At 53.8% G+C, this 24,958-nt stretch overlaps 1 protein-coding gene across 1 annotated transcript in view; it reads right to left on the bottom strand.

Moving 5' to 3' along the window:
* ADAM33 (ADAM metallopeptidase domain 33) overlaps positions 1-16,603 on the bottom strand; it is a 74,876-nt gene extending 58,273 nt beyond the window's left edge. The window contains exons 1-2 of the mRNA XM_030563388.1: positions 16,480-16,603; positions 11,810-11,892 (exon numbers count right to left, since the gene is read on the bottom strand). Coding sequence (XP_030419248.1) covers positions 11,810-11,892; positions 16,480-16,603 — 207 coding nt within the window. The remainder of the gene's footprint in view (positions 1-11,809; positions 11,893-16,479) is intronic.
* Between the last annotated feature and the right edge of the window lie 8,355 nt (positions 16,604-24,958).

The raw sequence follows: 24,958 nt of genomic DNA, 5'->3' as shown, positions 1-24,958 counted from the left end.
AATCACAGGACTGGAAGGGACCTCGAGAAGTCATCTAGTGCCGTCCCCTGTACTCATGGCAGAACTAAGTATTATCTAGACCATCCCTGACAGGTGTTTGTCTAACCCGCTCTTAAAAATCCCCAATGATGGAGATTCCACCACCTCCCTAGGCAATTTATTCCAGTGCTTAACCACCCTGATAGTTAGGAAGTTTCTCCTAATGTCCAACTAAACCTCCCTTGCTGCAATTTAAACTCATCACTTCTTGTCCTACCCTCAGAAATTAACAAAAACCTTTTATATACTTGAAAATTGTTACTATGTCCTTTCTCAGTCTTCTCTTCTCCACACTAAACAACCCCAACTTTTTTCAGTCTTCCCTCACAGGTCATGTTTTCTAGATCATTAATCATTTGTGTTGCTCTTCTCTGGAATTCCTCCAATTTGTCCACATCTTTCCTGAAATATGACACCCAGAAATGGACACAATACTCCAGGTGAGGCCTAATCAGCGCAGAGTAGAGTGGAAGAATTACTTCTCGTGTGTTGCATACAATAGTCCAGCTAATACATCCCAGAATGTTTGCTTTTTTGCAGCAGTATTACACTGTTAATGCATATTTAGCTTGTGGTCCACTAGGACTTCCAGATCCCTTTCTGCCGTGCTCCTTCCTAGGCAGTCTAGAGCATTTGCAACGAAGTCCTGGGTGCCAAGCAGGGTGGTGTGAGATTCAGAGATCCACATAGCTTCCATTCCCAAGCCGCTGTTCAGAGCTGGCTGCCGGGCCGGACTGCAGTGACACTTGGTATGAGGAGGCTCTCGTGACAGCAAGACTTAGACAAGCAAACACAGCTCTCCCACGACACTGCATATCCCTCTGAGAATTGCCCCATCGGTACAGAGCCGTTCCCACCCCTGCTTTGCTCATAATGGGTCCCACCTCACACAAGACGCAGGCAGCGCCACAGCCAGGAGGGACTTTGCCTGGACAAGGAAGAACCAGCCATCAGAGCAAAATCCACCGCCGACGAAGGGCTTTGCCTTCCCATCTCTTTGGTCGCCACGCATGCTGGTTGAAACTCAGGAGGCAAGACGAGTGAGAGGAACTGCCACATCTTTGCCCCAATTCAAAGGCCCACCCATGTCCAGTGACAACCGTTCCCCTCTTTAATCAGCCAGCACCTCTCGATCACAGACAGCCCCAGCTCCCGGGATAAAGCAGACCTCCAGCCTTGCCCTTGGGAAGCTCAAGTCCCAGCACATTGCTCTGGGAAGCCCACAGATGCTGCTCTGGAGCCCGAGACCTCAGACTGATTCGGGAACTCGCAAAGCCCTGGGTTCAAATCCAGGCCAGCAGTGACTAGGAATGGTCACCAGCTGAGGGCTCTTTGGTGGCCTGGGAAGTGAAAAAGGCACACCCACAAGTGGGGCTAATTACGAGCAGCCCCAACAGGGAGATAACGAAGCAAACTGGCCGTGGTCTCTATGCCAGGGCAAGGAAGCTGGTGCTGCCACAGCAGAGGGCTCCAGGCTGCCAGACCAGCAATGCTAAACCCATAGGCCACACACCCAAGAGGCAGCGGTGGGATCTGCAGGCTCCACCTCCCTAGCGAGGCTGCAGTTTGTTCCTTATTATGCAGCTTTCGGTGTTGCCTGCAGGGCTCCAGGCCGGCTGGGTAGGGACAGGGCTCTCCTCATGGAAGGCACAAATATGCTCTGAGTAGCCCAATCCAGAGACAAAACACTAAAGAAAGAAGCTGTGGAAGTTCAGGCACCCCGGGGACTGGGCCCCTGGTACATCATGTTTGCTAAGGCCCCACCCCCTCCCATTTCACCTCAGTTACAGACATTTGCGGGGTCGGGGGGCGGGGACTGAGCTTGGGGTTCTGGTACAATTGTCTCCTCTCACCTCATCAGCCCTGGCCTAAGTGATTTAGGAGCCTGATGCGCTGTGTGTGGCTCAAAAGCTGGTGTCTCTCACCACCAGAAGTTGGTCCAATAAGAGATTCCCTCTCCCACTTTGTCTCACTGAAAGTCAGAGGCACTCAGGCTGCCAAGGGGGAATCTGCAAAGGCACAAGCGGCGACTGGGTGCCAGACTCCCCGTGAACACCAGGGGCAGTTGGGCGCTCGGCTTCCATTTGTATCTCTGAAAAACCTCTCCCTCAAGTGCCTGAATTCCTTGTGAAAATGAGGCGTCCAAGGTATTTAGGCACCAAAACCACAGAACTCAGGAACCATTGAGGATCTGGACCGCCATGCTAAGCACTTGTGAAAATGGTGCCCCCGCCTTCTCCCCGCCTCAGCTCTGATCTGCACAGTGGGGATCCCAACACTGCCCTGCCTCGCAGGGGAGCCGGCAGGAGAAATACATGAAAGACGGAGGGGCTTGGCCTCTATACACACCAATGGTGACAGCATGGGGACATGGGGGTGGGGGGCTTGAAACTGCTAGGTGGGATGTCGCACCAGTCCCGCTCCCGCCACCAGAAGATCTTCCCAGCTCCAAAAAAGGAGAGACCAGGGCAGACAGGAAAAAAATAAAATCCATTTCCCTGGGAGTCCCTTAGTCATTCCCAAAACACGGCTGCTCAGCCCCCTGCGCCAGCTGAGCGCAGCGCTGTGGTGATTTCACAGGGGGTGGGGGGGCAGGGAAGCAGAGGGTCCCTTTCCCTTGGCGATGCTGGGAAGGGGCTGTATTTTTAGAACGCGATCTTATACAAACAGCGCTGCCTTGGCCAAATATAGTCTGTGCGTTTTTCCGTTCAATTCCTTTTTACTCCCCAGTTGGGTCCCAGTTCTCCCCCTCTTCTTCCTACCTTCCTCCCCCTCAAATACCCCTTTACTTTCCCCTTCCCCAGCGCCCTCAGTGGAGTTTGAATCCTTCAAATTCCCCAGCAGTTACATTGTGTGTTTGCATAAGCACATTGTTGGCAGGATGCTCTTGTCAAACTGAACGCTTAAAGGGCCATGCTCATAAAGCTGCCTCCCTCCCCTACAAACACCCACCCACCCCTCAGACTCAAAGCCCTTGGCAGAGAAGGTGGTTAAGGCCTGGAGCTAGTATGCTGGTGATGCCAAACTCCCCGTGTGAGCACGGGGAAGGGAATTCCTCTCTCTGGGTCTCAGTTTCCTCTTCTGGGCCTTGGGACTGATGAGCTTGGAGGTATTGGGATGAGAAGGGCCAAGGGGCACTCGCAGAGGAAGATTACAGTCGCTGGCGGCACACAGAGAACCACTCTCTGCCTGCTCAATCCATCTAGTCATGTGGGGCTGGAGTCTGCTCCTGGGAAACCGACAGAAGAGCTCTCGTTACCCGCAGTGGAGCAGGACTGGGCCCTTATCCGCTGCCTGCCGCAGCCAGCCAGCCCTGGCTGTCAAACAGCCTTTGAAGGGCTTCCCCAAACCCTTGCTGAATAGAGAGAGATATTGAGAAAGAACACGGGGAGGTCAGCAGGGAGCCCTCCAACACTGAGGTGGCCCCTTTAAAGCCAACTGCCCCTGCACGTCTGGTGTGGAGTGAGAAGAGGACCCAGGCAGGCCCCCCGGCCAGCCAGATGGACTTGCAGGTCCCTGCGGGAGGCGACAGATTCAAGCCCAGCAGATGTCAACTCCCCCCCAGGATTTTTAGTTCACCCGGGAGATGGTTATCACAAAACGCCCATGGAAATGGCAGGACGGGACTGAGTAGTGGAGGCAGCAGCGGGGTCCATCCATGTGTTGCAGGGGCCACAGGGCTGGCTCGCAAGGGGTCTTGGGCAGGCAGCATCGCCCAACAGAGAGGAGGGCGTGGCGGGCTCTGCTGGCAGCCCCAGAGCCCCACAACCCAGCGCACCGGCTTATCCATGAGAAATAGAGGTGGCATCTGCCTTTAAGCAACCAGCCGAGGGCACCGTCCCCTTCCTGGGCGGGTTGCCCAGGAAGCTGCTGTCCGCAACAGCTGCAGCTCAGAGTCCTGGGCCCAATTCACAGCTCCTGCACCTGGCACAGACCGAGGGCTAGGGGAGCAAAGGTGGCTTTCAGCCCCACACACCCCTGCCCAGGCCCCAGTAATTTACACTCCACTCTCCCTGGAGGCAGAGAAATAGCCCAAGCGCCCTGCACACCAGTTAGCCACCCCCACTCTTGGCACACCCGACACTGGGGGCCTGACTGGTACAGAGCCAGGGGGTGGCTATGTCTGGGGTCTCACTTCCACCCCCTTCACGGTGCCAGAGTGTAACAGACCACAGATCCTCCCCCAGCAGCCCCAGGAGCAGACAGAACCAGTCTCCGCTGCTAGGTTTCTAGTCCTGGGGCTTCTCCAACAGTGGTCAAAGCTCAGAAACCAAGGGAGCGCTAAGGTTCCCACCCATAATGAGCATAACTGCGCCACTCTGGGAATTCCTCGCTGAACTGGGCGCGTGCCCTGGAGCATGAGGATTGACAGCCCGTATCTCAGCTAGCGGCAGGTGGATGCTCCTCTGCATCACAGCAAAGTCATTCGCCTCCAGCATACCTTAGAGCAGTGAGCCCCTCCCACCAGCTGTCATCTGCTACAAGACACTTCCCAGCATGTAGCCGGAGGGGCTTGAGGAGACACTGGCGTTTCCATCACTGCAGAGGCTAGAAGCAAACAGGGGAATTCTCTCTGCCCATGGCGCCTGCAAGGGGTCCTGTCTGGGGACACTCTCTGCGCAAGACTCCAGCTCCAGGCTCCAACAGCCCATCCAAAATCCATCAGTGGCGGCGAAGTTCACAGCAGCTGGGGAAGGAGTCACGGTGGCTGAAACCCAGCCCCGGCGGGTGGAATTTGAGATCATTTTTCTTTTTCAGTCTGCTGATCAGAAAAACCGCAGGGCTGTTGCTAGAGGAGCCAAGGCCAAAGCCTTTTGTTTTCCTTTGAGGGGAAATGATCTTCGGTTCTCTGCAGTCCATGGCCTCGCCCAGGCCGCCTGCACCATCGCTGCACGGCTCACAACACCAAATTTAAGAGCAACTGGCGACCCTGACCAGAGGCACCAGCTCAGGCAGCGCCAAAGTGCCAGTGAGCTCAGTGGCTGCTGGGTGCCGTGGGAGCTATGGAGAAATCAACCCCCTTCTGCCTGCATGGAGGGCATGTGGAAGTGATAATGCATGGCAAGATGGGTGGGTCTAGTTCCTGGGACCCCTCTGCAGTCTGGAACTCAGAGCTATCAAGGCAAGCTCCGCAGAGACAATCCTGCTGGTTGCAAGCTGGAATTCTCAGCTGGAACGTCACGCAGATGAGAGAGATCGTTGTATGGTTCCCCGTAACATGGATCCACCCTCCCACACGCTCCCAAAAAGGATAGCCCAGCGATTGGGGCACTAGTCTGAAAGCCTCGCACAATTCCCTGCTCGACCGCAGGCCCACAGTCAGGAAGTCATTCAGGCCCAGCTCCTCCAAGTCATGGAGGTATTTCATTGATTTCAATGAAATGATGATGGGGGTGTTAGCCTCCCTGTTCCATGGGAACAATGGTACTGCCCTACCTCACAAGGGCGTGGGGAGGGTAAATACATTAAGGTTTAGGGGGTGCTCAGGTACCCACCCTCCCCCAGTGCCGCAGTAAGTATCTATATCCAAGACAGAAGCAGGACAAAACTCCGGCGCCTGATTGTGCATTGCCTTGTGCCTAGTCCAGGGCCTGACCCCTTCCCAGTCACAATGGCACCACGTCCCACTGGCTGGGCACCAGCCTTCCCAGCAGTGCCGGGTACAGGGGAGACTGGATTCGGCAACCTGTGCCAAGGGAACCTGCCCAGGGAGGATCTGGAAAAGGCTGCCTGTAAAATCCACCCGCCTCAGATGCGCTGACATGCAATTGACGTCCTCCCTTACAGAATGTTTCTGGAGCTCGTCTCCTTGGGTTGACAGGTGTCTTGGCTGGTGCAGCACTTGGGCCCAAGGGGCCGGGAGAGAGCTGGGTTGCTGGGGCACAGGAGGGCCGACCCTGCTGTTGTGTTTGGGGGAAAAACAGCTCAGCACCTCTTAAAATGACTCAGAACCAACAACGAATCCTTTAAGGCAGGACTGTTTCTTACTATGGGGCTGCCTGGCACCCCACACAACAGGGCCTGATTCTGATCAGGGCATCTGGTTGCTGCTGGAGTACACAGAACAGGTAAGAGGGTGTCAGTCAAAGGGGATCTAAGTCTAAAAGGATGAGATTTATATCCTCCCTCCAACCCCAGCATAAATTTCACCACCTTAGATTTCTCCTCTGGGCGTTTGGCCCCCAAAGTTCAAACAAACTAGGACTTCGCTCTAAAATCCTGCTCAGGCCACAGGTCTTCATAACCTTTAGTCCTTCTAGAGGGCTTTCCTAGTCAAAGCACTAAGTAATCCTTCCCACCCTCACTACAGGAAGGGATTCTCTCACCATGTTGTATAGATGGGGAAACTGAGGCAGAGTAGCTGGCGCCACAGGCAGGATCCCAGCCAGTTCTGGCTTCGTCAGCCCAACGACTGTGTGATGCTTCAGAACGAGGCCGGGTCTGGTTTCCTTGGAGACAATCACACGACAACCAAGCCCCCAGCTCTGCCTGCGTGGTTGGTACTAGGGCGTAGGCCTGGATGGTCATGCAGGCTGCTCTTGCTTTACACTGTCAGCAAGAGGAGGTCCAGGCTGGTTCCTGTGAAGCCACACAGCCTGGGATAACATTGTCATCAGGTGTGGCACCCAGCGGCCCCACCTGAGATCAGGGCCCCATTACATGGGGTGCTGTGCGGACACGCAGCAAGAGAGTCCCTGTCCCACAGAGATTACTGTCTGCACAGTCAATGAGTGGGAGGGAAACTGAGGCATAGAGAGAGGAAAGGACTTGCCAAAGACCCACAAAGACAGCCGCAGCTAAGCAGGGAACTGAACCAAGGTCTCTGGAGTCCCAGCCCAGTGCCTCATCTGTGGGGCCATGCTGCCTCTTAGCTGCCCCCTCAGCTGTTCGGCCACACACACACAGCCCACGCCGGCCTGAGACATAGAACCCTCCTAGGGCCCAGGCAATCCAGCTGCCCCACGCTCCTCCCGCCAGGGCTCTCGCTGTCCCAGCCTGCCATGCTCTCCCCAGAGCCACGGTGGGAGCAAAAAGCACGCGTGGTCTAGGGGGAGCGTGGTGGTTGACACAGAAGTATCTGATCAGAGCCACCGGGACAGACAGTCACAGCAACCTACGGCCTCTCTCCTCGTGTCATCCCCACAGCAGAAGGGCGGCAGCTGGCAAGAGCAGCCAGCAGGTTAGCTGGCTCGGTGATGCACGCAGAGCGAGGGGGAGAGAAAGGAAACAAGATACAAGAGACATCCGCCCTGCTGTCTGCGGGGAGCACCCCCCACCCAGCGAGACAACAGCAAACATGAGGCCACCCACGCACCTGCTCCAAGGCGGGGTTAGTGCTTCTCCCTGCCTCTACTCTCCCCAACCCCCAGGATCCTGCCCAAGCTGCTACGTGAGGAACGGAGCAAAGTCTCCTGGCCTTGGGCAGATCCCATCCCTGTGCTCCTGGGATGGAGCTTCAAGCCAGAGGGGAAGCGCTGTGATCATCCGGCCTCACCTCCCTGTACAGCACAGGTCATAACCCTCCCCCGAATTAACTCCCCGAGGCCCCTCGCTCTGGCTGGACGACAGTGGATCTTCCTGCCTAGATAGGCCAACCCCCAGCGATGGGGGATCATCACAAGCTGGTCCAAGTTGGCTCCTCTCGTCTGACCTCCCGGGTGTGCCAGACCGTTAAACGTCACCCAGACCCCCCTGCATTGAGCCAGTGACGCTAGTTAGCCCAAAACATTTCAGACCTAGCAGATTAGTGCTGCATGCCACCAAGAGAGACCAGGGGAGACTGAGGTGTCACCTGTGCAATGGCAGGGAACTGATGAGGTGAGCGGTGCCCAGATGATCCACCCCAAGGTCCCTGGGGAGAAATCCCTTCCCAGTCCCACATCTGGCCACCAGCATCACCCTGAGCAAAACACAGCAGCCGGCATCTTATAAGTGGATTCTCTGCCCCACCTCAGAGCAGTGGGCCCCACCCGTTCTGGTGTCCTGTCTCCAGACCAGCTAATCTCTGATGCTTCAGAAGACCCTGAGGCTGTGGGTGAGGTGGCAGGGGGAGACAATGCATCAGATCATTTGTGCACTGGGGAGAAAAAACTATTCCTTCCTGACCCTTTCAGGTGACCAGCTGAAAATGGAGATTTGATTATAGGCACAGTGTTAATGCAGAATTGCAATTGTCAAGATGAGCAGGTTGAAGGCAGGCAGGTGACCTGTTCTCCCCAGGGCACAGGAAGGGGATGAACAGGGGGATTTATAGATTGACAGACTCCCAGTCAGAATGGACCACCCTGACCATCCAGCCTGACACCCCTCTCCCCCTGCACACACAGGCTGTGGAGCTGCCCCCAGGAGCTGGCTTAAAGCTGATCTTTTAGAAAAATAGCGAATCTTGGCTTAATGACTCCAAGCCACGATGAGTCACCCACCCACCGGGGATGCTATTCCAACGTCTAATCAAGGTTTAAATTTGGCTGTCTTCAACTTCCAGCCATTGGATCTTGCTATGCCTCCTGATCAAGTCTGCTGAGGAGACAAAGGGGATTGTTCCATGATATGTCTCCAGACCTCTAGGGAGAGCGGATCCAAGTCACCACTGAGGCAGGAAGGCAAAACTTTGGGAACCAGGCTATCCGGGCTAGAAAGAACCTAACTCAGAACTTGTAAAGCACTCATCAAGATGGTACCCGATCGCCTAGTGCCAGCTCTGCCACTGATTTGCCTCATGACCTTGGCCACGTCATCTCCCCCTACTCCATGCCTCAGTTTCCTTATCTCTAAAACAGGGACACTGTTTTCCCAGCTTACGGCAGGGTTGCAAATCTGCATTCACTCATGTCCCCACGGCACTCAGAGACCCTCGTGGGGTGGGTGTTAGGGAAAAGCAGAATGTTATCTGCACAGAATTTGGGGTCCTGAATCCTTGCCTGGGCCCACCTATCCCCATGCCTGGAAGGTGCTAACCTCTGATGCTTTGGAGGAAGGTACCTAGCCAGATGTGCACAGACATACCCACGGGCAGGGAGGAGGAGATGACTTTGTGCCTCAGGGGTGACCAGCCGGAGGCTGGCAGCACGAGATTAGATTCCTCACCTCTCTGAGCCACAAATCTCATTAGCAGCCTGGATGTTACCACCCCTGCTCAGATCCAGCCTCCCCTCTGGGTAGTGGGCACCCTGCACTAGCCCCACACCCTCCCATCTCAGATGCTGCGGTCAGAGCCTGATCTCACAGCATGAATAGTAACCAGACCAGACACGCCAGTAGCCGCACTGGGCTTCTGGCTTCACTGCCTACGACCCAGGCTGTGCCGTGCCCTGGCGGGCTGGGGGCATGCCAGCGCCAAAGGGGTCCTTCATCAAACAGGCGGGTTCTGACCATTCACATGGCCTTGCTGAGTGTAAGCAGGCTATTTGATTAAGGGGAGCGGGGGGGAAAAAGACAGGATATGCAGAGCCCTGTCCTTGGTGTAAGCAGGGGGTTGCCTCGAAACAACTGTCATTCAGCGCCAAGATCCCATGGTGATGGGCACAGTGCTAATGTCCACGTTAGAGCTAGGGCTTGGAAATTCTGCATTCTTAGTATCTCGGGGGATCAGATCTGCCCTCCCCCAGCCCGAGTCTGGTTCCCACAATCCACCCCCCGCCTACACACACTCTTCCTGCTCTTCCTCCCTCCCCGCCAGGGCAGCCGCCTTCTTGTCTTGCACTGGCTAGAGACAGTTGAGGCAGAACAGATGCCAGGAAATGAACAGGGGTCTTGCCCCTCCCTCGTTGTAATCCCGCTGGTAAGTGATGTTTTAACATTGCCTCCAATGGCCCATGCAAAGCCAGCCCCCCCCCCCCCCCCCCGCAATCTTCCCTCATCCCCCAGTCCCAGCATCTTCAAGTGGATTCCTGGCACAGGGATGCAAGCAGCAATATAAATAAACTTCCAGGCTATCCCGCATTCCCCGCCTCGACTGCCCTCTGGCCTATATATAGACCTGGGCCCTCTCTCCCTGGCTGCTGTAATCCGCTGGGAATGGAGCAATCCCTTCCTATGAACAGACCATGGGAGCCATAGCAACCTCACAGGCTGAGGTGGGAGGGCGCCTGGTGCTGATCCCTCTTGCTACAGGGAGGGAGAGGAGCCGGCTGTGGGACGCAGCTGCTGGATGAAAAATGTCTCACCATGGAATTCAATCATTCAATGGCCACTAAAACTCTGTGTTCCACCTGGGGGCTAACATTCCAAGGCCTCAGAGTGCTTTACGAGACATCAATGAGTCCTCACAGCCTCACCAGGGAGGCGAGTCGGTAACATTACCTCCATTTTACAGAGGGGTAAACTGAGGTACGTGGAGGGGACATAAGACTATTGACCCCTGTACCCAGGAGCCGGCAGGGGAAGGGGATGAACCAAGATGGTGAGCACAGAATATACCAAGCAGCAGAGAGCCCGGCTGTTTGAGAAGACTAGCAGCACCCAAGATCTGCGATCCAGGCCAAGCCCGGGCAGAACTAGGGAAGGTCCCAGAGCAACATCACACAAAACACGTTTCTGAAAAAGGGAAAAAATTGGTGACTGTAAAGGTGGCCTTGCAAATGAAGCCTGCACCGACCATGCAAGGCAGCACACGCCAGCCAGGTGGGGCTGCCCCAGGCACTGCTCGGCCCTGTGTCCACCTCTCCAAGGGGACCTGAACCATTGTGGTCTGTAAGGGTGCCCCCCTAGTGTCCTGGCCAAACTCCAAACAAAAGTTACATTCCATCCTCCTGAGTCCGCCTGGGATTGCATTCAAAGATGTCATCTCCTCCTTCCCCCCTACAGACCACCACGTAGCCACTACAGAACAGATCCCACATGCATTTCACTGCTCCCTGAACAAAAGGTCTCTAATGCTTTGGGATCCTTTGGGATGAAAGGCCCTACATTAAGGAGGCTATTTACACAATGGCGGCCTCACCCAGCCCCTCCAGGCTACGTGCACATCCGTCTGAAACCCAAGGCCATCTCCTCACAACTGCTTCCTTGCATTGCAGGAGCAGCGGGCAGCTTCGCCACAAAGATTCCAGTAACATGACAGACACAATCTTACTGAGACAACAGATGCTTTCCGGGGGTTTCCTCACCAGAGACACAACTGCATGAGAGCCAGATCTGCACTGCCACTTGCCTGGTGGAACAGGAGAGAAGTCTTTTCCCCTGCCACTGCAGAATCCCCAGATAGCCAGGAGTCTGCTACTCTGTCCCTCACCCAGCCTCTTGTGTTGGAGGTGCCCTTCTCCTCAGAGTAGCCCTTTTCCGCAAGGAGCAGCAGAGTGAAAGATACAGAAATCGCGTCCGTTTCCTGGCTGAACAGCAGCTGTGAAAACTGACCTAATAATCTGGTGGAGTTCTGTTCCAGATCCAAATTCACAGCTGGTACCTATTGCCAGCAGGAAATTCACACCCTAAATAAAAACACTGGCCTTGACCAAAACTCTGAGCAACAGCAGAGGCACTGGGGCTGCTGGCCTGTAAGGGCAGGGGGACAGCCTTACACTGCACTGTGGGAAGAAGGTTATTTCAGCAACCTACAGGACCAAAAGATCTCTTCAAAAAATACATCTCACAGCTCAGATTGTGCAGATATTGACTTTAGCCCCATATGTGGACACTGGGTAAGGAGAACTTCCCATTCGCAATACAAAACCTGTTACTCAAACCCTGGCTTAACCCTTCATGTCCCAGACCACTCAGGGTATAGGTGGAGGGGGAACCAAGAAACCTGCACACTTTCAATCTCACCCACCTTTTCGGCCACGCTGACAGCTCGCCTGCTGCGTCCTCTCAGAAGCCAGTAAGGGGTGACCAGTTCTCCGTGCAGTGGCAGCCCTGCAAGTGAGAACGTCAAGGTGAACAGGTGCAGAGAACACGGGCAGGGGTTTTCCCCGCCCCGCAAGAGAACCAAATCCAGAGATCGGAACATTTCTCATTGACGTGCTGATGGCAGAACTCCCCTCCGACTGCCCTGGCAGAATGCGGCTGAGGAATCCAGGCTGGCCAAGCCCTTTGAGAACTCTCCTGTCTATTTCAGGCACTTATGTGACAACACAGGCCATAACGACTGAGTGTCTTGCAATATTTAATGGGTCCTGGTGGTTTCTCCATCTCTGGCAATTTTAAAATCAAGACTGGGTGTTTTTTCTAAAAGAACTGCTCTGCTTCAAACAGGAATTACTTTGACAAGGTCTCTAGCAGGTATTATTCAAGAGGTCACATTAAATGATCAAGCTGGTCCCTTCTGGCCTTGGGACCTATGAATGTGTGCATTTATTCTCCCTGTGAAATAGGGAAGTGCTGTTCTGTAGATTACAGGAATGGAGGCACATAGAGACTAAAGTGACTTGCCTGAGGTCACATGGGAAATGTATGTGAAAAAGGGGATTGAACACAGGTCCTCCAATTCTCAAGCAACCATTCTAGCCACTGGCCCATCCTTCCTCTCAGGCAGAGGCCCCTCCCCACCCAGACAAGTGCTACAGGAATGTAACAATCATTACAATATAATGATCTGTTGGAGCGCTGTTCCAGATCCCAACTCACAGCTTGTGCCTACTCCCGGCACAACGTCTGCACCCTGAATACAAACATATTGCTGGTGAAAGATGCCAGACTGCCCCCCTGGAGACCGCAAAGCACCCAGCAGGCACAGCGCTGACCCCGCTGCATTAGTTTGCTGTAGCCCTATGCTGGGGCCACATCTAGAGGCCAGAGGGGAGCTCCTTCACCATGACCCAGTTAAATTCTTGGCTTCTATACACCAGCAAGGAATTTGGCCCACGGAGTGAGTCTCTCCACTTCATTTCACACAGGTCACCAAACCGCCATAAGTAACAACTTTAACTGATTTCCAACCGGTATTAGAGCCTGCGGCCTAGCAGTGAACGGACCTGCAACCCATCATCCCTCCCTCTGACCCATCACAACTCCCCAAGACAAGGCAATGCGTGGAGCTCCCTTGCCTCATTCGAGACATGAGAGTACCCCGAGTTTTCATAACAATTCTGTTGCATTTGACTGCAGAATAAGGAACAGCAACTGATGACTCAATTTGATAAACAAACAAATCTGTTATTGCTGAAGGAATATGGGAAACTTGCAAAACAGCACAAGATTCTCCAAAACCTCAAGTGACAGGGACGCTGTACAAACGAACACATGTTCAGTCAAAGTTTGGATTTAGTCACAGCCCCAAGTGGAGGGTTATTGATCGGAACAACAGGGCCCCTGCTTGTTTCAGTTCCTTGGTGCGAAGAGCTGAAAGCAGACTGCGCTGAGGGAGATGTGAAGGATGGAGTTTCTGAAAACGTGGGTTCGGTCTAAAACCAGCTAAAGATCTGGTCAGAAACCACATGCACATTAAAACCAAGGTTACAACAACAGGAGTATCAAAAGCGTAGCTGTGTCAATGTCACACAGATTCACAGCTTGTTAGGCCAGCTTGTCTGCCCTCCCCATCACACACAACTTCCCTGAGCTAATTCCTGTTCGAACTAGAGCAGACCTTTTAGAGAAAACATCCCATCTTGATTGCCAGTGATGGTGATTCTTGGCCAACTGTTCTGAGGGTTAGTTATCCCCACTGTTAAAAATTTGCATCTTATTTCCGGTGTGAATTGGTCCAGCTTCAGCTTCCAGCCAATGGCTCTTGTTTGATCTTTGTCTCTTAGGCGAAATGGCACAGCTATAGTGCCCTTCCTATGACACAGTACTGCCATAGTGCAGACGCTTCCTACAGCAACAGAAGGGGTTTTTCCTCTCCCTGCAGGTAATCCACACACACCCTGCCCCCGAGCAGCAGTAGCTAGGTTGATGGACGCATTATTCCATCAATCTAGCCACGTCGCCACTGGGTTTAGATCAGAATGGCTACGGCACTCGGGGGTATGAATTTTTCACCCACCCACCCCCAAACGCTGTATCTATGTCTCCTGAACTTTTAAGCGTAAGCCAAGCCTCAGACTGAAGAGCCCTGAAGTCTTGTTCTGTAACACGAATATGACACTGGGTGGGCCTGAGATTGATTTTGTTTTCTCAAATGGTAGTTTAACAGACTGCTTGAAGAGCTAAAATATGTCAGCAAATTTATGAGCAGCTTTGGTGGGAGGATCTCAGAGCTTTTACAAAACACTAATTAAGCTTCAAGCCCTGGAGGTAAATGACTACTTCCCAGGCAGGGAAACTGAGGCACAGAGCAGTGAAGATTTACTCTCAAATCACAAAAGGAGCTGCTGCCAGAGCTCAGATTAGAACTATAGGCCAGCATCCCAACCCCTAGGAATCATTTCCCTTTGTGGTTTTTTTTAAGGTCTCATTACAAGATACTCAGAAAGGGAAGGAAGAGGGAAAGCAGAACTAACTGCTGCTCTACTGCTCCTGCCCTTGCTCAGAGAATCCGGATTCCTGACACAGCTGGGGACAATCTGTGGCTTCAGATTTTTGATGGAGGCAGAAATAATCTTTACACTGAAAAGGCCAATCAACCGTTTAAAGAAAGAACAAGTTCAATACCCAAGTTTGAAACCTCCAGCTGTTTAGGGAAGCTTCCAGGAACCTACAGACAGGCTCTGAGGCCCAGATCCTCCAGGATAATGGACTGATTTCAAATTGATTACCTTTGAGGATCAGGGCTTTTCCATCCATCTAACTGAGCAGGAGTCCTAACCTTGCTGGATGTGCTGCAAAGCCCACCTTTCTCCAGGGGTGTCTGGAGATAGGATGGGACATGGGGAGTTGTTTATAATGATTACTTGGGGAAGGCCTGCGGCCTTTTATTATGCTAAGACCCTTGCTAAGATCCTTGCTGTGCTGAAAACTGTCACTGCAGGGAATGGGAGGGGCTTAGATCCTGACACAGGAGCCTGTTAAAATCTAAATCAAATAAATTACAATAGGATGTTTTTTCCAATCCATCTCCCTGTTTTTCAGGGAATTACTTACAAGCCCCGCCCCCCCTCCCATTCTGCAAACATGCTCTCCAGGAGCGCCTCTTGCCTGCAGTTGATATAGCTGTCATAGCTGTCATTCTATATTTGCACTGGGGTAGCGCCTAGAATCTCCAGTCACAGACCAGGGCCCACCGCAAGGTGCTGTACGAACACTTAGAGGCAGTCCCTGTCCCGCTGGAAGTAAGCATTCCGCTCCCCGTTCACAGCTCCCGCCTGCCCCCAAACTTGATCAATTATTTCTGCCAAGCCAGGATTCCCCCCCCCCCCCCCCGCACCCATCTCTGAGGGTCCTTTTAACACGTGGCTGCCCACACCACGCAGTGTGCTCAGAAAGAAAAAAAAAATCCTAAGGATACAGAACTGTTTTCATTTCATTTCAAACAGAAAAATCTCATTTCATTTTTCTGGAGGGAACCCACCCTGCACACACCAGAAATGGAGACCACACCGAACATTTCGGTTTTGTCAATAGCAGAAAAGGTCAAAGGTAACAAAAACTTCCCCAGAAAATGTTCCTGTCCTTCCAAAACGCTGGTTTTCATCTTAAAGAGGGTGCACAAGGAAACCTGGCTCCTGCCCCTGGGGAGTGGTGGCTGGGAGAGCTGTGGCTTGAGTGCAGGCTGGGAGCCCCTCCACCTCACTGGGGTGGGGACCCTGTAGAGGCGCAAGGGGCCACTGGCTGCGATGTCTGACAGGGGCCCTCTACGGATGTGCCCCCGGAGCCGATGTCTGCAAGGCGAGGACTCGCTAGCCCAGCCCAGGGCTGAGGGAAGTTGGCTGCGAGCAGCAAGCCGCCTCCTGATCCCCCAGCACGACCATATAGAGGCATGGAGCGGAGTCTGCCTGGCCAGGGGCCGCAAAGCGGGAGGCTCTCCGCTGGGGCAGCACCGCCTGGCTGGGTTGGGCAGGGGGACCCCAGCTCCACTCACATCGCCAGCCACAGCCCCCTCGGCCGGCGCTCCTGCCCAGACATCTGCCGGCTCCATTCAAAGTCCCAGCACCCATGTGCACCCAGGCACGTCCACCTCCCCACCAGTCAGACCTAGGAGGGCTCCCACCCTCCCAGCCGCACCCAGGGGGCTGCACCTCATGTGCACCCTCCCCCCAGCCACACCCAGGGGGCTGCACCCCATGTGCACCCAGGAGCACCCTCCCCGCCAGCCAGACCCTGGAGGGCTCACCCCACCCCCCGCAGGAGCAACCCTCCCCCCAGCCACACCCAGGGGGCTGCACCCCATGTGCACCCAGGAGCACCCTCCCCGCCAGCCAGACCCTGGAGGGCTCCACTCCCCGCCGCAGGGGCAGCCCTCACCCCACCTCCCTCCCCCCAGCGGGCTGCACCCACCTCCCTCCCCGCCAGCCAGACCCGGGGGGGCCCTATGGGAACATCCCCCTGGCGTGGCCCGGGCCCCTCTCCCAGGCCAGGGGGCCCTGGGGGATCTGCCCTTGCGACCGCCCCGCTCTCCCTTACCTGGTGCCTCGGAGGCGGCCGCGGGGCTGGGGGGGAGCAGCAGCAGGAGGAGAAGGAAGCGCCCCGCAAGCGGCCCCCCGAGCGTGCTCCGGCAGCAGGGCTTGCGGGGGTCGCCCGTCTCCATCCCCGCGGCGCGCTGCCCTCCGCCTGCCGGCGCCGCTGCCTCTGCCCGGTCTCTTATACAGCCCGGGCTCCCCCCGCCCCGCCTCTTCGCCGCCAGCTGGGGCCCCGCTGCATCCTGGGGCTTGTAGGCAGCGGGCCGAGGCTGGGCTCGGGCTTGGCGTGGTGCTTGTGTAATGAGAAACAGCCGCTCTGCTAAGCGCCCCCCTTGGCTGCAGCTCCCAGGGTCCACCCAGCTCCTCGCACGGCAAGAGCCTCCGCCTGGGCTTGGGGATAAACGCAGGCCAGGAACACAAAGTCCCCCGCATGCACACACCCCCCTACATACCATGCACTGGCCCCCGCCCCGCACTTTTTCCTGGCTCCAAGTGGCCCAGATGCGACAGTGGTTGGCTGGGGCCCAAGGTGAACGGCTGTAACTTTCTTTTTGCTGCACATTTCAACCTACAAAAAGAGGAACAAATAAAAAGCTTCGGCTCGTGCGGGGATAGGCCAGGAGAGAGCGGAGGCTGGCTCGCTTTAGTCTCACTTTTGACACTAACGGTGGTGTCAGTTTCAGGTAGTCATAGGTTTATAGGGGTAGATCTATTGCTAGAGATTTTCTCTCTATTCCGGGGTGGGCAAACTTGGGCCCACAGGCCACATCCAGCCCTCCAGGAAGTTTAATCTGGCCTCGCGCTCCTGCTGGGGAGTGGGGTCTGAGGCTTGCCCCACTCCAGCCGGGGAATGGGGGCCGAGGCCGCTCTGCGCACTCTGCCTTCTACGTTTAGGGGCAGCCAGGGGCCTCCACGTGCCACCCCTGCAGCTGCCATTGGCCAGGCCCAGGAACCTTGGCCAGTGGGAGCTGCAGAGGTGGCACCTGCGGACAGGGTAGTGTGCAGAGCCGCCTGGCTTCACCTCTGCATAGCAGGTGGAAAAGCGACATGCCGCTGCTTCCAGGAGCTGCTTGAAGTAAATGCCACCCAGAGCTTGCACTCCTGACCTCCTCCCACCGTGCCTCAACCTCCTGCCCCAGCCTTGATCCCTCTCCTGCACCCTAACCCCCTACCCCAGCCCAGAACCCCCTCCCACACCCTGAACTTCTCATATCTGGCCCCACCCCAGAGCCTGCACCCCCTGCCAGAGCCCTTCCCCCCGCCCCCATGCCCCAACCCTCTGCTCCAGCCCTGATCCCCCTCCCACCCTCTTGGTTCCAGCCTGGAGCACCCTCCTATACCCCAAATGAGCCCTCCCCCCACCCCAACCCCCTATCCCAGCCCAGAGCCCCCTCCCACACCCTGAACTCCTCATATCTGGCCCCACCCCAGAGCCCGCACTCCCTGCCAGAGCCCTTCCCCCCGCCCCCGTGCCCCAACCCTCTGCTCCAGCCCTGATCCCCCTCCCACCCTCTTGGTTCCAGCCTGGAGCACCCTCCTATACCCCAAATGAGACCTCCCCCCACCCCAACCCCCTGCCCCAGCCCCAGCCCAGAGCCCCCTCCTGCATCCTGAACTCATTTTTGGCCTCACCCCAGAGCCCACACCCCGAGCCTGTACCCCCTCCTGCACCCCAACCCCAATTTCATGGGCATTCCTGGCCCACCATACAATTTCCATACCCAGATGTGGCTGTTGGGCCAAAAAGTTTGCCCACCCCTGCTCTACACACACGGTTCCCATTGTGTACCTAGTACTCCTTTTCCTGCCTTTCACTAGCTCACAGCTCTTCTCCAGGGTGGAGCAAAAGCATGAATGGCTTGCAGCAAACATTCAAACTGAGTGCCTCTCACCTTCCTTTCCAAATGTGCCTGCCAAAAAAAATACACGGGAGTCTTGTTCATTGCCACAAATGACTTGACCATTTTCCAAAGGTCACAGATATTCCTCCCCTGGGGTTCAGCTGATGTCAGGACTTTTCTCAGGATGAAGGGAATGTATTTTTCTTTAGCTTCCTGGCCCCTCCCCCCCCTTTCCTGAACCTAATACCCCAGCTGGGTGTTAGCAGAGAAAGAGGGAGCAATGTCCCCTACACATTGCTGAGATGTAAAACCAGAGAGCTCCCACGGCACTTTTCCGAACACTATTTTTTGTTTAAATCAGTGCTGTAACCAACCAAAAACAGGTCACTCTTCATCCAAAATAAGAGTGTCCACAGCGGAGGGCTGCATAGATTTAGCTAAATCAGTATGCAAACCGGCCCTCCGAGTAAAGTGGCATGAGAAGAGGCTAAAGGAAGCAACAGCCTGCTCTAGAAAAGGTCATCCCCAATCCCCACCACATCCTGCTCTCTGAGGACGCTCTGGCCTCTTGACAGAAGGGGGAGAGAGTTTAAATCAACCGTTAATCCCAATCCTCATTATTAAAGTGTTCCCAACCTTTACAAATAAAAACAGGTTGAAGTACCTAGTCCCATTCAGAGAGAGGATACTACACACAAGATGTCAGCAAAGGTGACCTCCTTCCTGGGAATCACTGCAACTACCTCCACACATGTGCTGGGGCTAGGGAGACTGCCTCACTCCCTGGCTTGAAATGGTTTCAGTCATATCCAGGGTTTATGGTTTGGTTCAATGGCTCTCAGCACCCCCACTATACACAGTGTTCCAGCACCCCTGCCTCCACAAAAGGCAATATGCTCTACAAGTTAGAGATGGGGATGGGGAGCCAGGATTCCTGGATTCCAGTCCTCAATCTGCTACTCACAGGTGACCTTTGGCAATTCACTTCATCTCTGTGCCTCCCCATCTGTAAATTGGGTCTCATAATTCTTACCTACTTCAGGTGGATGGTTAGGAGGATTAAGAGACAGTCAATTTGTTTGAGATTCTTATTTGATAAATGGGATGCCACTTAGCAGCACGTGTCATAGTATAATTCCCAAATCTGAACCTTAGCGTCCAAAATATGGGTACTAGCATGAATTCCCCTAAGCTTAATTACCAGCTTAGATTCTGTAGCGCTGCCACCAATCAGGAATTTCGGGGCCTGATACACCCTGGTCCCCCGCCTACCCTTCCCTGGGGACCCCCAAGACCCAGATTCCTTGAATCTCAAAACAAAGGGGAATAAACCATTTCCCTTCCCCCTCCTTTCTTTCTCCCAGCTCTTTCCCGCCCTGGGTACACTAGGAGACCACCGTGATTCAACTCCTTGAATCAACCCCTCCCCCTCCCTTCTTCCCCGGAGAGAGATACAGAGACAACGCAGAGAGCAGGTTTTTCTTCCCTCCTCTCTTTCTTTTCTCCCACCAATTCCCTGGTGAGTGCAGACTCCCTTCCCTGGAGTCTTACAAAAGATAACCAAAAAAAAATCAATTAGATTCTAAAAAAAAGAGGAAAACTTTAATAAAGAAGGAAAAACATAAAAATTGTCTCTGTAATCAAGATGGTAAATATACAGGGTTTTTTAGCTTACTGGCAATAGAAAGAAACTATCTCCAGCAGAAACACAATTTAAGCTGCTTCCAGCAAGTACACATCTGCAAATGGAAAAAAAAACAAGTTAAAAGACTATAACCGCCTTTGGTACTTACTATTCTGAATAGATAAGAGGCTGTAGCAGGGAGATTGGCAGAAACCTGGTTGCACCTCTAGTCCCGTCCAGGACCCAGAGAGAACAAAGCCAAACCCCAAAACACACACAAAGGCTTCCCTCCACACGAGATTTGAAAGTATCTTGTCTCCTGATTGGTCCTCTGGTCAGGTGTTGCAGGTCACTGTTTGTTAACCCTTTACAGATGAAAGAGACATTAACCCTTAGCTATCAGTTTATGACAACATGGCTGTCACATTTGTGTCAGGGATAGAACTCAGACCCCCCTACTCTAAAAAGCACAGGCCCCTATCACTTGAGCTAAAGGAAAATCTTCATTAGCACTTTACAGTACAGTACAGGGACCATAAAACAAAGGTGTGCAGTTCAAATCCTCTCCAGTATGGGGCAGTGTTGTGAACGAACACACACACACACTCTCTTCATTGGCATAAAAGTTATCCTAAGCAATAAACCTGTGTAAACGTCATGGGAATCTTCTAAGAAGAAGGCGGGAAATAGCTTCCCATCTCACATAATTAATTCCCGGACATAAGCATGGAAAATCCAATATAATGCTGCTGTAAATCAGCAATAAGTCACAGTTTCAAACAGATGAGAAGGATTTTCCCATTCCACCCACTGGAGAAATACACAATGCAACAAATGACAGGAGGAGGAGTGTGTGTGTAGATATATATATCTACACACACACTCCTCCTCCTGTCGTTGTTGCATACACACACACAAACAAGAAACAGCAGAGTGCATGGTGAAGATCGGTGTGGGGAGAGTAGGCCTTACCAACTCAAGAGGTTCCCACTCAGGCAACGGATTGGATGGGTCTGGGGACGCTATGAGGTGGAGTTTAAATAAATAAGGATCGCAGGCCAGAGATTGGGGGGCGGGGGCACGCAAGACTCACTGCAGGCATTCACCTCAGGGCTGCAAAGCCTCTCTGACTTCCCACTCCAGTCTCCAGCAGCCTCTAGGAGACCATCACAAAGCCTCAGAAACAGCCCGCAGCGCTATTCATGCACATTGCCGGCCAAGCCACACCACTACCTGGCTACACCACTGCCTAATTTTCAGTCACTCTGCGCCAGCACTTGGGGCAGGGACAGCAAAGGGCAAAGATGGCTTTAGCTATGTCTACCCTGGGATAAAATACCCACAGCTGGCCCGGCTCAACTGAGTCAGGCTCATGGGGCTTGGGTTAGGGGCTGGAAAAAATAATCTGTGTGTAGATGCCCAGGCTAGACCCAGTGAGGGTGGAGGGTCCCAGAACTAGGACTCCAGCCCGAGCCCTAGCATTTACACAGCAATTTTTAGCCCTGCAGCCTGAGTCAGCTGACTTGAGCCAGCCATGGCCAGGCCATGGGTCGATATTCGAGCTGTGCAGGGCACTGCCTGGCTCTGGTATGTGTTAGGCCAGGGAAGTCATCTATACCGAGGGCATTCTCAGGGCATTTCCACCTACTTTAAGACCCCTTTACAGTGGCAGGTTTACAATGGCGCCAGTGGTGCCATGGAGCTGGGCCCATGCTCAGAAGGGGCCCCGGCCTGCTCTGCTTGCCCTGCGCCCCAAGACCCCACTGGCTCCCCCACTCCCACTTACTCCTCTCAACCTGCCCACCAGCTGGCTGGGTGCTCCTCTCCACCCCCTGGCCCCACTCACTGGCTTCCCTCTGCCCCCTGGCCGGACCCCAGTGCACCTCCAGCTCCGGGCAGTCTCTGTGGGGGCCACACCTGCCTCCCCAGAGCTGAGCCGCCTGGGACAGGTGAAGAAGCCCGGCCAGTCTCAGCCAGTTGCAGGGTGGGATGGGACCAGGGGAGGGGAGAGTGGGACCTTGGCTGGGTTCCTCCAGGCAAGTGGGTCCTGAAGGAGCCCGGCTGGGGCAGGCCCTGGCCTGGCTGATTGTGCCACTCCCAAGAGGCTGGAGCGATTCTCTGTCCCGGGACCAGCTCTGGCTGCACTTCCGGATCAGCCCAGCAGACACAGTCGCCTCCCAGCAGGGCCAGTGAGTGCAGCCAGGAGGCAGGGCATGGGGGAGTATCTCTCTGGAGGATCTGAGTGGGGGGTGCTGGGCTCTGAGGGGGGTGGGGAAGATCAGTGTGTGTTGGGGCACTAGAGAGTGGGGGTTCTGTGTGGGGTGCTGGGCAGTTGTGGTGGTGCTGTGGGCAGGAAGGCACTGAGCAGGGGTGGTGTTGTACAGGGTGCTGTGCATTTGTGGGTGGGTGTGTGTGTGTGGGGGGGTGCTGGGCATAGTGGGTCCAGGGGGGGCCTCTGGCCATAGGGAATTGGGGGCAGGGTTATGGTGTGTGTGTGGGCGGGATGTGTGGCACGGCATGGGCCCACCCCTGAGGGGAAGGGGCAGGCTGGCAGCACAGGGCTGGGCAGACCATTGTGCATCTGGCAACTGCCAGTTTGTAAATAGTGACCTCGCACTTGGCTGGGCGGAGCGGGGCCACCCCAGCCATGACATGACCCTGGCCGGCTCCTCACTCCGGGGACTGATCTCCCCACGCCATGCTCCATTGCTCCCAAGAAGGCCCACAAATATGTTATGCACCAGGCCCACAAAAGCTTAATCCAGCCCTGCCCCTTTATGTTGCCAGAGCAGCATAAACGGCCTTTGCATAAAAGAGAACCAAGCCCTCTACATCCATGTCCCATTAATCTCTTGGCTTTAAGGACTGGGTGACATCAGTACTGATATAAACCTACAAAAACTACTGCCACCAAGTGCATTCTGCAGCTGGATCACGCTGCCAGGCAGCTGTGCAGCAGATTCACATATCCGTACATGAGCCAACATATCCATGCATGGGCCAACAGTAGCACATGGGCAGTGGAAGGAGGGATTATTAACAAATGTTGCACACAAATGTAGCTCCCTTGGTGCTAATTTTTCCCCACAACACTCAGTGATGGACCTAACACCTTCCCAGTCCTGCAGGTCACTCACTCTTTGTAATCACGCAGGAGGCAATTTTCAGGCAGTGATATTAGGAAGATACTCCTTGCACCCCCATTTTGACACAGGCTGCCACTTCCTTGGCCCTCAGCACATCTCCAGCAGCACTTTTGGTCCTTTAGCAGCTTGTTCTGGAAACGATCTGGAGAAAACTCTTTATGTGGTACTAGGTGTATGGTTTACTCAGTCACTTGCAACAATCTGTGGCTGAATATGCAGGCAGAAGTCACTGGCCATGGTGGAACAAGGGGAATTTTCTTGTAGGGGAAATCCACAGGCTCAGCAGATATAGTGTCTGCCCACAAACTATCCCCAGAATAAGCAGCAAAGAATCCTGTGGCACCTTATAGACTAACAGACATTTTGGAGCATGAGCTTTCGTGGGTGAATACCCACTTCCTCAGATGCATGTAATGGAAATATCCAGGGGCAGGTATATATATGTGTGCTAGCAAGCAAGCTAGAGATAACGAGGTCAGTTCAATCAGGGAGGATGAGGCCCTGTTCTAGCAGTTGAGGTGTGAAAACCAAGAGAGGAGAAACTGGTTCTGTAATTGGCAAGCCATTCACAGTCTTTGTTCAATCCTGAGCTGATGGTGTCAAATTTGCAGATGAACTGAAGCTCAGCAGTTTCTCTTTGAAGTCTGGTCCTGAAGTTTTTTTGCTGCAGGATGGCCACCTTAAGGTCTGCTATAGTGTGGCCAGGGAGGTTGAAGTGCTCTCCTACAGGTTTTTGTATATTGCCATTCCTAATGTCTGATTTGTGTCCATTTATCCTTTTCCGTAGAGACTGTCCAGTTTGGCCGATGTACATAGCAGAGGGGCATTGCTGGCATATGATGGCGTATATTACATTGGTGGATGTGCAGGTGAATGAACCAGTGATGGTGTGGCTGATCTGGTTCTGATTCCTAACATACCTGCCCCTGGATATTTCCATTACATGCATCTGAGGAAGTGGGTATTCACCCACGAAAGCTCATGCTCCAAAATGTCTGTTAGTCTATAAGGTGCCACAGGATTCTTTGCTGCTTTTACAGATCCAGACTAACACGGCTACCCTCTGATACTTATCCCCAGAATCTAAACTTTCTGTGATGTTGTGTACCAAACTTTTCATCACAAAGCACTTTTCAAACAGGCTACACAACACCATGTTAATGCAGCCACAGGGGAGGCCAGTAGCCTGCTGTAGGACTGGAATGGAAACTTCGGCCAGACACACCAGGGCTGACTTCTACAAAAAGCCCTAAGGGGACCATCCAAAAAGTGGGAATATAGAACTGACACTCTCACAGAACAGCTCTGCTCTCTGTTGTATTCAGGGCCAGATCTGCTAACTTTGGGAACTCCAACAAAACATTACTGCTTTGGACCCCATAGCCCTGTAGGAGCCAACACAGCTACAGAGGAGGGAGCTAGATTCTGTTTCCTTTTTTGCATCATCTAAAATAACCTATCATCAAGTTCCAATCAGTGACACTGGTGCTAGCTATGGAAAGTAATAGGGTTGCAGAGGTATACTAATCAATGTGACTAGCATTTCTCATGTGGCATTTATTTGTTCCTTTCTCCCCCCACCTCCCTCCCCAGGGCCTCACTTAGCCTTTTTATTGAACTGGCAACGTATGAGGAGAAAGGAAACCAGCTTGATTCTCAGATTTTGTCTGCATTAAGAAATTGCACTTTTCCAACTTACAGCAGCTCAGCTGAACCTGTTCAGCATGCTCCCACTGAGCACTCCCTACAGTGCTGTGAGTTCCTATCCTACAGTCTGGGATGTGGGGAAATAGCATTCCACACCTGGAAAGGGGACTGCATTATTCGTTATAGATAAGCAATTTCCAGTGTATATAGTAGTAGGTATTTCAC

The sequence above is a fragment of the Gopherus evgoodei genome, chromosome 5 (assembly GCF_007399415.2).
Source record: "Gopherus evgoodei ecotype Sinaloan lineage chromosome 5, rGopEvg1_v1.p, whole genome shotgun sequence".
Taxonomy (NCBI): domain Eukaryota; kingdom Metazoa; phylum Chordata; order Testudines; family Testudinidae; genus Gopherus; species Gopherus evgoodei.
This window is presented reverse-complemented; position numbering and strand designations above follow the sequence as displayed.